Source organism: Panthera tigris, chromosome A3, assembly GCF_018350195.1.
Source record: "Panthera tigris isolate Pti1 chromosome A3, P.tigris_Pti1_mat1.1, whole genome shotgun sequence".
Taxonomy (NCBI): Eukaryota; Metazoa; Chordata; class Mammalia; order Carnivora; family Felidae; genus Panthera; species Panthera tigris.
Window position 1 is genome coordinate 33,580,643 of NC_056662.1, and position 12,245 is coordinate 33,592,887.

General features: G+C 38.5%; 1 protein-coding gene across 1 annotated transcript in view; it reads right to left on the minus strand.

The window, feature by feature from the left end:
* Positions 1–12,245, minus strand: part of HAO1 (hydroxyacid oxidase 1) — a 47,451-nt gene that overhangs the window by 11,907 nt on the left and 23,299 nt on the right. The window contains exons 3-4 of the mRNA XM_007086822.3: positions 10,630–10,885; positions 3,298–3,473 (exon numbers count right to left, since the gene is read on the minus strand). Coding sequence (XP_007086884.1) covers positions 3,298–3,473; positions 10,630–10,885 — 432 coding nt within the window. The remainder of the gene's footprint in view (positions 1–3,297; positions 3,474–10,629; positions 10,886–12,245) is intronic.

Genomic DNA, 12,245 nt, shown 5'->3' on the forward strand with positions numbered 1-12,245 from the left:
TATTTTAACCAGAGAGAAAAACAATGTTGCCTTAATAGGAGGGTGAAAATGTTCTGGCTTTGCAAAAAGTTCATGAATTTTTGGTATTTTCATTAATCCTTAACGTTTACTGCTATGGCATTCCACATATGTTAATTTGCCAGTTAATACATTAATTGATTGACAAATGCAATAGTCAATGGGGAATAGCACTGTTTGCTATCTTCTTGATATATTATTTTTATATTTAATTAAGTACTCAAGATTTACCCTCAAGCTCATGGAGTTTTTGACTCAGGACTCTGCTATCTCATAGGAATTTAGTAACTAAATCCTAGTTGCATGGCAGCAGTTTTGAGCACAATCTAGAAACTCTGAATAGCTTTGAGAGTGTTGCAAAAAAAAACGTGTATAGGAAAAGAGCTAGTTACAGTTTTGAGAAACAAAAAAGCCACTATGGAAATATCACAGAAAAGTTTAATTTTTTTTTTTTATTTTAAAACAACTCTGAAAAGCATTATGCCTTTGCTCATAAAGCCATTTGTTTATTAGCATGAGTTTTGGTGAAGACCAAATCCTGTCTCAAATACATGTTTAGAGTTTGTATTGAAGTTTTCCAAGGGCAGAGTTTAACCACAGCAAGAGATTACATCTTGCACTTCAATTTGCGTTCATTAAGATGCAATTCTTAAAATGGTGGTAAGGGGGGAATTTTCACTGAGATCTTTCCACCATATGTGAATTCATGCTCCCGCAAACATCATCTATACCTTTTTCATCAAAAGAAAACGAAAGAGGATGGGTGATGCTCAGTCTATCCATGTGACTTCTGGAAGAAGATCCGTGAAACAGAATTGGATTTCCCAGAACTGCCCCCCTCACCCGCCCCCATCAAGATTGAGCTTTTGCACTACTTGATGCAGTTGTTGTCATGGAGACAATTCTTGTTTGTTAAATAAATGAAACAAATAGTCACAGAGAAACTAGACAATGTAAACTGTACATTTGTAAATAAGCTATTTCCTTTCAAATGCCAAATGCTCCATCTCTCTCTTGCTTTTTGAGGTCTCTCTAATTATATAGACTCATAGTTTTCACTGAGGATTTTAGTCAATAAACATTTGGGCTATCTACTATGTGTAAAACATTATGAAATATGTGGAAACAAATGATATGATTCACATGGATGAGAATAAAAGAGAAGTGACAGTGAGGGTGGTGGTCCTAGGTAAGATGACCACAGAAGGAAGTTCTAGAAGCCAGAGTATTTTTCAACATAACACATGATAGTAAAGTCTAATTAAATAGACATACATCATATCCTAGAGGACAGAGTTGGAGAAAATGATATATATTGGGAATCCTAAATTGAAAAGCTTGTTTAAAATGTAAATAACCTCATTCTTATATATGTTCTCTATTAGACAAATATGGGACTATACTAAGACTTCATTCTTCTTTGTGTTTTAAGCCCTTTGCCCTGGGCCACACTTGTGATGAGAATGAATTAAATACTTGGAACTACATTAATTTTCTAATTCAATTCCACCTTCTCAGTTTCCTGAGGTCAGCCACAATCATCTCTTGCCCAGGCAACAAGTTTCTTAAGTGTCTCCCTCACCACAATTTTGCCACCTCCATCCATCAGGTCCATGATACAATGTTGGATTTTTCTAAGATACTAATCTGATGAGGTTGCTTCCCTGATTAAGAATCTCAGTGGTTCTCAAATATGTTTTATAAATTGTTACTCAGAACTGCTTTATTTTGCTATTATTTCAGTCTGAGTCTTTTGATATTGTGGCAAAACTCAAACATTATCTGTCATTCTAAAATGAAACTCCCTAACCTGCTTTTATAAGTGTCCATGCCCTATTTGAAACCCCACCCTAATACCGCATAGATTTCTATCTCAGCACTTGTAACATCTTATTGCCCCCAAATTCTTGTTTTTATGTCTGTCTCCTACAAGAATGGGCTCTCCTCTTGGCCAAAGACCTCAAATTACTATCATTTTTAATTTCAGCACACAATAATCATGATGCATATTTACAAAATGAATGCCTTCGTGAGTAAGTAACTGAATAGATGCATGAATGAATGGGGCAGAACCTTTGGGTTAATATTCTATAGTATCTACAGTTGAATGTAGGTATAGGAAGTAGTGCTAACAACTATCATGGATGACAACATGTATGCCAGTTAAGTAAGTGAAACTGTTGTTTAAAGATGTCTATAACACTAGGAACTATTCTTTGAAGTGGAATCCACAGAAATTTTGAACTAGTACAATGATCAACAGGAAAGAATGTAACAATATTTTTGAAAAGCACAAATGAAGATAGGTCTGGGTTCAAATGTATTTCCACTATTTTAAAGCTTTGCTGGACCCATTCTTTTACTTTTATTAACTTTATTTCTGCACACTTAAGATTATATAGATAAAGCCAAGGGCAAGTCTACAGCTTTATAAATAGGGGCCATGTGACTCACATATTCAAGTAAATATGATGAAAATGTTTTGATTAGAAGTTGTTGAAAAAAAAAAAAAAGAAGTTGTTGTTGACCCTGAGATAAGTTAATAGAATATCTCATCTCAGAGCCACTTACTTAAACATTCACATTTAAATAATAAGGTCTTGGCAGTTTTCTATATAATTAACTAAAAAAAATGTTTTCAAAGGCAGGAAAACATTTCTGTGGGAGAATACATTTATACTTATACTCCAAATTATCCAAGTCATTGGTACTTCCCTGTGGGATTTGAATACATGTGGATACTGGAGAAGCAGTCAGTTTTCTTAATAATCATGGCTTGATATTTGAGGATTTTAATGTTGTAGTCAACCATTCTTCATGTGGGATTCACCACACTCAAAAATCAGTCCTAGTCATTGGTTCTTGCAAGGAACAGGAGAAAAATAGAAAAGGCTCTTAAAACAGGTCTGGCTGTCATAATATCATCTTTGGGTTTCTTCTTGGTCTAGAAGCAGCTTGTTGTAGATTTTAGCCAAAACAATGAACTCAAGACATTTTGCCTAGACCTTGTCAAGCTCCATGATTTAGTGATGGCTCCAAGATAAGGCAATGGAAACCCAACACTTTAAAAAAGGTTAACTTCTTACTTAATGAGAGACAAGGTCTTCAGTGTATTACCTAAGAATGAGGAAATATTTACTCACAAACAACAATATGGAGAATTGAGAGATGGAATGTCTCCTTAGATTTCCACATTAATTTTTCCTGGTTATTTTCTCTTAAAAATATCATGATCATATGTACAAAGAATCATGAGAACAGTATGAGAAAAACACAAACCTCTCAAAATGCCTTTTGCAACGATTGGCAGTGATGTCAGCCCCCTCAGCCATTTAATATCCTCCCAGCTGATGGATGGGTCTATTGCTTTAGTTACGTATGTAGCAAGTCCACTGTTGTCTCCAAAATTTTCCTTTGGAGAAAATGCTAAATCATTGGTTTCAAAATTTTTCATTCTGAAATAAAGATACATAAAATAAGAATTTCCCAGAGTTAGAGATAATTTTACAAAGACTCATTCAATGAAAAATGAAATGTCAGCCTTTCAAATCAATTAGATGTTCTTCAACCATCTATAGGTTGCTTGCATGCATATTTCCCATGTTTTGAGGTAAGATTCCAGACTAAGTGTGACAAACATTATAGACTCTTTCTCCTGCCCTCCTATTATGTTGTTGGTGGTGATGGTGGACACAGGGAGTGGTGGGAAGTGTTTCCCAGCATGTGGGTTCTCAGCTCTTGCCTTTTCCTCCTCCATTTAGTTGTTTCCTCTGAGGCTGTCTGCCTACCGACTCAAACTTACCAATCTTTCAGACAATCCTGGCAGGGCATGAGCTTTCCAATTACCAAGATCTTCATTTCTTTGCCTGTGGTACGACCACTAATTTATGTGCCAATTTGATTGGGCTAAAGGATACCTAGATAGCTGGTAAAATGTTATTTCTGGGTGTGTCTGTGTGGATGTTTCTGGGTGAAATTAGTACTTAAATCAGTAGACTGAGCAAAGATGATAACTCTCATCTCATCGATGTGGGTGGGCATCATCCAATCTGTTCAGGTCCTGAATACAACAAAAAAGTGGAAGAAGGACAAATGTGTTCTCTGTGCTTGAGCTGGAACATCCATCATCTCCTACCCTTGGACGTTGAAACATCTGCTTGTCAAGCCTTCAGATTTGGACCAGAACTTACACTATCATCCCCTGATTCTTGGGCCTTTAGATTCACATTGGGACTTACACCTTTGGCTCCCCTGGTTCTCAGGTCTTCTGGTTTGGACTGGAAGTATACCAGTCTATGAGCCTCCAGCTCATAGACAGCAGATTGTGGGACTTTTCAGACTCCATAATAATGTGAGTGGATCCCTCATAATGTGTGTGTGTGTGTGTGTGTGTGTGTCCGTCCTACTGATTCTGCTTCTCTGGAGAATCTAATACATGTGACTTTCTTCTGCTCCTGAAGCCCTAGTAACCACACACACAGGAGATCTGAAGTGTCAGGAATGTTGGCATATAAATACCCCAGCTCCTTCACCCCTAAGCAGGCTAAACCTGAGATAGGTTCTACATATCCCAGAATTTCCAATCAGGATTGAGCTTCAGTTGCCTGCAGTTGGAGTTGTCTTGGTAACAGGCCCTTTGTTCATTGCCTCCTTTCCCTGACACCACTTCCCCACTCAGTATTCACTTCATCTTCCAAAGAAACTATTTGCATTTAAATCACTGGCTCACAGTCTCCCCCTAGGGGAACCCAAATTGACACACAACCTCACTGAGTTGCTGCTTCTCCCTGTGTCTAATTTTATTGAACCAATTTAGACCAGGATTTCTCTGACATACTTGTAAGACTCTGCTACTGGCTCATTCTATACCTGAAGTCTTTTCTCTTGGCTTAATATCCTGATATCCTCACTACAGTTTGGCAGTTCCCTAAACCAGGGACAAAGTTTTTTCTGCCTGTACCTTTGATCACTAACTGGGTAGATGACCATCTGGATATACAATGGCATCACCCCCTGTGACTTAGCTGCCTACAGACCCAAATCCAATTGTAAACTTCATCTCTCCGAAAGGGTATCTTTGAATGATGACAGTGACCTGGATTCACCTTGCTTTTCTGCACATTATAAATTACCTTGCTAGTCAATCTCCAATTTGGATAAAATACAGCTGTATATTATTCTCTGGCTTAGTCATAACACTTTCTTTCTTTCTACTAGTTCTGCCATTGAACATATAAAGGATTTTGAAGCAACGACTCTAACAATTTTTATATAAACCTAAAAGTACATAGGCACACTATTTTTAATTTTTTCAAAAGAATCATAAGACTTCTTTTAATACAAACTAGGCTTAATGTTTTTAGTATACTTTCAGCTAAAATAGCCCCTTGTGTGGCTCGAGTGGCATACATTCTCATAAGGACATGAACATTCATATCCCACCTAACTCTATTCAAGCCATTGGCAACATTTTCTCAATAAGGATTGAACAGCTTGTCCTATAGACCATTGACTCAGTTGACCATTAAGGATCATAGAAAATTCCAACTTCATGAGAGTCTTACTGGTACCCATCTATTTGTTGAGATTTGGTTTGGATTTTAGCTGAAATACCTAGCTAGGCATTTCTTTTTATCAAACCATTTAGGGTTGTACATTTTATCACAGCCTTTGGTATTCTGTGCTCATCTTCATTTGAATTAAGCTAAGCTTTTGGTCTATAAACATACCCTTATTATGAAGATCTATTCCAGAATATTACCTAGAAATGGTATTAAGTGATATTAAATTCCGAACTTTTAAATAATATTGTTAATAAGAAAAAGGTTAGGTCTGTCTGTTCCACAGCAAGACCAGGGGGGAAAAGAAGAAAAACATCTGTATGTATATATACTCTGCATAGCACCCCACCCCCATCCCAAACAAGCTACAGTGTTTCAGCAGAGGCGGGGTGGAAGGGTGAAATGGATAGGAAAAAACAGAAACATGGATAAAATTATATAAATAACTGTTGTTATTCTTGGATGGTGAAATGCAGATCAACACTTGAATGAATGTTGCCTTACAGAAAATTCAGTGCACAATGAAGCCTTGTTGTTACTCTAAAACGTTGTTCAAAGCCAGAAGCCAAGAAAAAGTTTTCAGATATCTTGACAGAGACCCACGATGGAGTGTTTTACCAGTGCTTCTGAAGGAAACCTCCGTGAATACTATTTTTATTTGAATTATGACATATACACAAGAAACACTTAAAGTGGCTGCTGATAACCAAAGTGTTCCATTTCTCAAGGAAGGAGAGGAGCAATGTCAAAGTAATAACACAATTATTTGGGACTTAATTCTCCAAATCCCACCCTGTTTAATGACCCAAAAGCAAAGGAAAGAACTGGCTTTGTAAGAAACTCATTGTGCCTTGAATGCCTGAGAATATTATTTACTGTAAGTATTGATGGTGTGACATGAAAGACAAAGCTTTGTGTCTCCATGGTGGGAAACAAAATATAAAACAATAACGAGTAGAGCCCATGATATCTACACAATATGAAAGGGAGAGAGATTCATAATACATATAGAAATTTGTACATGGGCCACTAACTTTTAATGCTGGTTAGGAAAACATTTATATCAAGAACATAACCCTGCTAATTTCTTCCTCATTGTTCTGGGCACTTAGAAGAAATGTTCAGGGCATGGATTTTAAGTTTGAGCTCAAATTCTTGTTCAATGTCTTAGTAGTCATGTTTCATTGGGTAAATCTCATGTAATCTAGTACATTTTCATTGATGGATTCAACATTACTTACTGAGCACCTGCTATATGTTTTAGATGTTTAGGAGATACCAGTAAGTAAGACAATCAAAAATACCTGGCCACGTAGGGTTGACATTCTAGCAAGGGGAGACAGAAAACAAACAACAAACATAATCGATAAGTAATTTACGGAGTATGTTAGAACATAAGTGCTATGTAAAATTTAAAAAAAAAAAGTAAAGCAGAATAAGAGGGATGTGAGCTGGTAGAGGTTTAACTGAAAGTTTAGATATCATAATCAGACTTGGCCTTGCTGAGAAGGTACCTGGTAGAGGAAATCAGCAGAGCATTGTTATTGTATTTGTTTCCTGTTGCCGCTATAGCAAATGACTGCAAACCTTTAAAATGACACAGATGAGGATTTTAAAATAACACAGACTTATTATACTACATTTATGGAGGTCAGAAGTCCAAAATGTATCTCACTGGACTAAACTCAAGGTGTTGATAAGGCTGTTTTCCTTCCAGAGGCCCTAGAGAAAAATCTTTTCCTTTCCTTTTCCAGCTTGTAGACACCTACATGCCCTGACTTCTGATGATACCCTTCCAATTTCTGCTTCTATCATCATATCTCCTCTGACTTTTGACACTCCTGCTTCCCTAAGGACACTTTTAATTACATTAAGCCTACTGGAATAATCTAGGATAATCTTCCCATCTCAAGGTCCTTAACTTAATCACAAGCGCAAAATCCATTTTGCCATGTAACTTAACATATTCACAGGTTCCAGGGATTAGGACATGAATGTCTTTGGGAGGTTATTATTTTGTTTAACACAGTTACATTTTGAATATTTTCCTAACCAAAGAATTTAGAGGCTGTTGGCCCTGTATCAAGTTCTCCTTTGCAAATCTTTCTCTCCCCTCAACCCCACCCAGGATTCCCAAACATACTGTATCTCCATTCTGATTTCTACTGTTTGTTTTTATTTGGGTTTTCCACTAGAAAGACATGTAGATCCATCCTTGATGTCAAAATATAAAAGAAGTGAGGAAGTTAGTTGTGCATGGATTTGAGGAAAGACATATAAGGTGGAGAGAGGAGTCATTTCTGAGGCTGTAAGGCACCAACCAGCAAGCCTGGCATGTTGAAAGAACAGTAGGCAAGCCCATACAGCTGGGAAGAGTGAATGGAGGTGAGGGTGCCAGGTGATAAGGGAAAAGAGATAACGGGGTCCTGCTCCTGGGAAGCCCTGCAGGCCACTTTTATCATGACAGACCTGGGAAGATAATGGCAATCTGATCTTCTTCCCTGTGATATGTTCTGGCTGGTGTGATTAATAAGTCCTTTTAGGGCTATCGGGCTATAATCAAATCACCAAAAGAATAGGTGTCATGATTTACCTTGATCTTAGTCAATGGCTGCAAATTTCTTTTTTTTTCTTTCAACTGCCTTGGTGCTGCACTAAAGAGCCAAATCTTTACTCAGGGTAAATGAACCATCTCCAGGGGGTAGAGAGAGGAGAAGGCCCCTGCCTCAAAGCCTGAGCAATCAATCTAGTGAACTGGCCCCATTCTTTGTTTCTTCCAAGAGCAGATGAGACTTCCCCTTATTCTTCCTCAGTTTCAGGAAGCTCCATGCCATTCATAATACACACATACATGTGTTTTGCATATAGACCAAGCAGAAACTACCAAACTCCTGAACTCTGGCTGGTCTCACATGCCAAGAGTCGGGATCCTCCCCCACCCTGTTTACCCTTCCCCCTCTCCTCCCCAGCAGAGGAAGTAGCTAGGGCTGGAAGGAGCCACTGCTTTACAGACTCATTCTTCTCTGGATTTCCTGCCTCCCCCGCCTGCCAAACCTCACTTCTGAAAAGCCCGGCTTCACCTTCTATGAGTCAGGTCAGTTGCGGAAAAAAACCTGATTTCATATCAGGCTGTAACAGATGAGCTTTTTGGTTGTATGTGGCCTCAGGCGGAAGCCTGGGCCTCCCATTAGTGCACTCTGCCTTCGACTGCTGAATGTGAGCTGCTGAGGAGCGGACCAGAGAGCGCTGGCCTGCCCCGAAGCCCAGGAGAACAAACAAGGCCAGTGTGCACTCCAGGGGTCCGGGGCACCAGGCTGTGGGGTGTTTCCTGTGTTCCCTGTAACCTGGATGTGTTGCTCATTATTTGATCATCTTCAGATGGGAGATGTGACAAGCCGGGGAGTCGTGGCCACTCCTGAGCACATGGACAGCTGAAAAGGGCCTTTGTCTCTTGGTCCTTCTAGTCATCTGGGCAGGAGCCCAGGAGCAAAGGACAAGGGGGAGAAAGCAAATCAACCCTCCTGCTCCTGACAGAGTGGCCCTGGCACCAAAGAAGCAAGCGATATCAGCCAGAATTAACAAGTGTATACAGTAGGGTGTATAACACCCTAATGTATTATTTATTATTGTTGTCAGTAGTAGTCGTTGTGAGGGGAGGAGAAAAAGGAATACCAAATTCTCTTTCAAATGGCCAAAGGGAAAATAACGTAGAATGTTTCCTGTCAGAAGCCTGAATAGCGGGAAACTAATTATTTTAGAAAGTCTAATAAATAAGGTAATCAAAATAGAGAAGTAAGGTGAATACAGATTTCATATTAGGGAAATTTGAAGCCGTCTACTTCTGATGGATTTGGCAAGAAGTGGGAATATGTCAGGACTTTTGTTTTTGTTTCTGTTCTCTTAGAAAGACAGAGTGTTTGGGTAACCCAGTGTCTGGGATACACGGAACAGGTTTATTGACAGCTCTGTCAAGGAGAGTACTTTCTCTTTCTGTCATTGGGTTATTGAAGGTACCACATACACAAACAATATCCTAAATCTGCCTAGAAGTATCACAGAGATAGCACCACACAGTTAATTTACATATCGTTCAATGATGGCAAAATTTTATGCATGGTAGTTTATACTCAAATAGATATAGACACAGAAGAGCTATATAATAGTTCTGTGACACTCAGATAAGACTATACATGGACTTACGTGGTGGTTGAGATACATGTTACTCTATACCATATATGGAATTCCTACCTTTTAACAATCTTCTTGTCCTTATATGGAATGCTGATTTGATTTAGAATCTTTTGGATTTGGATCTTTTAGAAGTGTTCACTTCATATACAGAGTAAGCAATGGCCCATTGTAAAATGAGGTCTAGGATCCTAGGAAGGATCCTTTATCTTTTCACATACTCTGATGGATGGATGCCTTGAAATCCCATCATCAAAATGTCCTCCATTAAAATGAATATTTTGATTCCTTTTCAGATAGCTTTATCCCTAAAAGCTATCAGTCACATATTGATATGAAAAACCTAAGAGCAGATTTTGGCGGGAACTAGGGTAAGGAAAAAACAAAGGGGAAAAAAGGCCTCCAGGTTAAAGAGACGAGGGTTCTTTCTCAATAAACTCCAGGAGTTCCTAGCTTTGACACAATATAAGTCTAGTCCTAAAATATTACAGGGAAAAGGACAATTCCTTGCTAACAGACAGGCTAAATGACCTGATAAAACCACCACAGTTTAATTTTAGATTACTAGATAAATTGGTTTTGCCTAGATGAGTGAGTGAGTGAATGAATGAATGAATCTTGACCCATTGATAAACCACAATGAAAGAGGAACATTGCTGAATAGAGTAGGAGATAGGGAATCAAACATGTGGTTTCTTTTGTCTCCATTCTTTTAGCTATTCAGTCTTAATAGACACTGGAAAAAGCTTTCTTTTTATCTTAATAGACGTGGGAAAAAAACCTTTGGAGCTGGTACATGACAAAAATGAAGAGAATTAGAAGATCAGTTCAGGAGCCGAGGTGATGAGAGACCCATGGTTACCTGAGTTGAGGTGGCAGCTTGAACCTATTACGCACATCGTCAAAGCGGTTCCCGAGGTAAGGAGTGTCCACTGTCAGAAATATGGCCTTGTAGCCCCTTTGTTCTGCCCGCTGCACTAGCTGCTTGGTGACCTCACGGTCCTTGTAGATGTACAGTTGCAGCCAGCGGAGTGCCTCGGGACTGGCCTCTGCCACTTCTTCAATTGAGGAAGTGGACCAGGAACTCAGCATCATCCCGGTTCCCAGTGACCTGCAGGCTGAGGAAGAAAGAAGATAAAGGCAAGCCCAGCATTCTTCCTCACTCCAAAGCCTTCAGGCTGTGGCTCAAGGGGGTGGAAACATCTATAAGAGCAATTTGGCAATAAGAAGTCAATTCTTTAAATAATTAGAAATATGCTTTCCTTTCTACACTCCGAATTGATCTTGAAGAGAAAAATGAGTCAAATAGCCAAAGATGTACTATGGGTAGGGATGAAAAAATTTGGAACAACCTGAATCTCCAACCTTAGGGGATTGGATACACTGCAGTACATATATAAAATGAAAGGTACACACCCATTAAAGGCAATATGTTTGTGGTGTTTAATTTTGTGTGTCAACTTGGCTAAGTGATGGTTTCCAGGATTTGCTCAAATACATCTGGTTGTTGCTGTGAAGGTATGTTTTAAGGAGACTAACGTTCAAATAGGTAGATTTTAAGTAAGGTAGATTACTCTCCATAAGGTGAATAGGGATCATCCAATCAATTGAAGGCTTTCCCTGAGGATTCTGTTAGCAGACTGCCTTCAGACCCAAACTGCAACATGAACTCTTCTCTAGGTCTCCAACCTGACAGCTTACCCTTTAGGTTTTAGACTTGCCAGGGTCCACAAATAAATCCCCCTACCTTTGCCTCTCTTTCTATGTACATATTCTGTTTCTATTACAGTTATTAAAGAATAATATTATTTGTGGATACAGAAAGAATTTCAAGATATATTTTTGAACGTCTACAAAATGACACATATAATTCCACATTTGTACCAGTGTGATTATTGGTTTATAAACCTAAACAAACTAATTGTTAATGAGAGGTTGGAGAGTTTAATTTTTTTCTTTGTTTTTAACTTTTTAACTTTTATCTTCAAACATTTTGTTAAGGGTGCATTCTCCCGTTTATGTTGTACTTTTTAATATTATAAAATATGTATGCTAGACATCCCAAGTACATAGCAGCTCCCTCACAACCTTTTGAGCAAGATATCAAGAAATGAGCACAGTGAAAGTGAAAAATAAGTAATAAATTAGATAGATTCACCAAACCAATAGTCTTAGAGAACTGGGAAGAACATGGGGGATAAGCTTTTCAACGAAAAAAGGGTAAAAGGCAGTAGAATTGGGGTCATCTTTAGTGGAGGAGAAACTGATACAATGTTTGTACGCCAAATACCAAACATGGCAAGAGACAATATGTCTCTAACCATATGTAAACTAATCATATGGCCCTGGGTCATTCAACTTATCTGTGTGCCTGACATATATCAAATGGCAGTAAAAGTAGTTGTCCAAGTGACACTCCTTGGGTGATGTTGAGATCAAGTGATGTGCTGTTTAAGATACGACTTTGAGAAGCTAAAA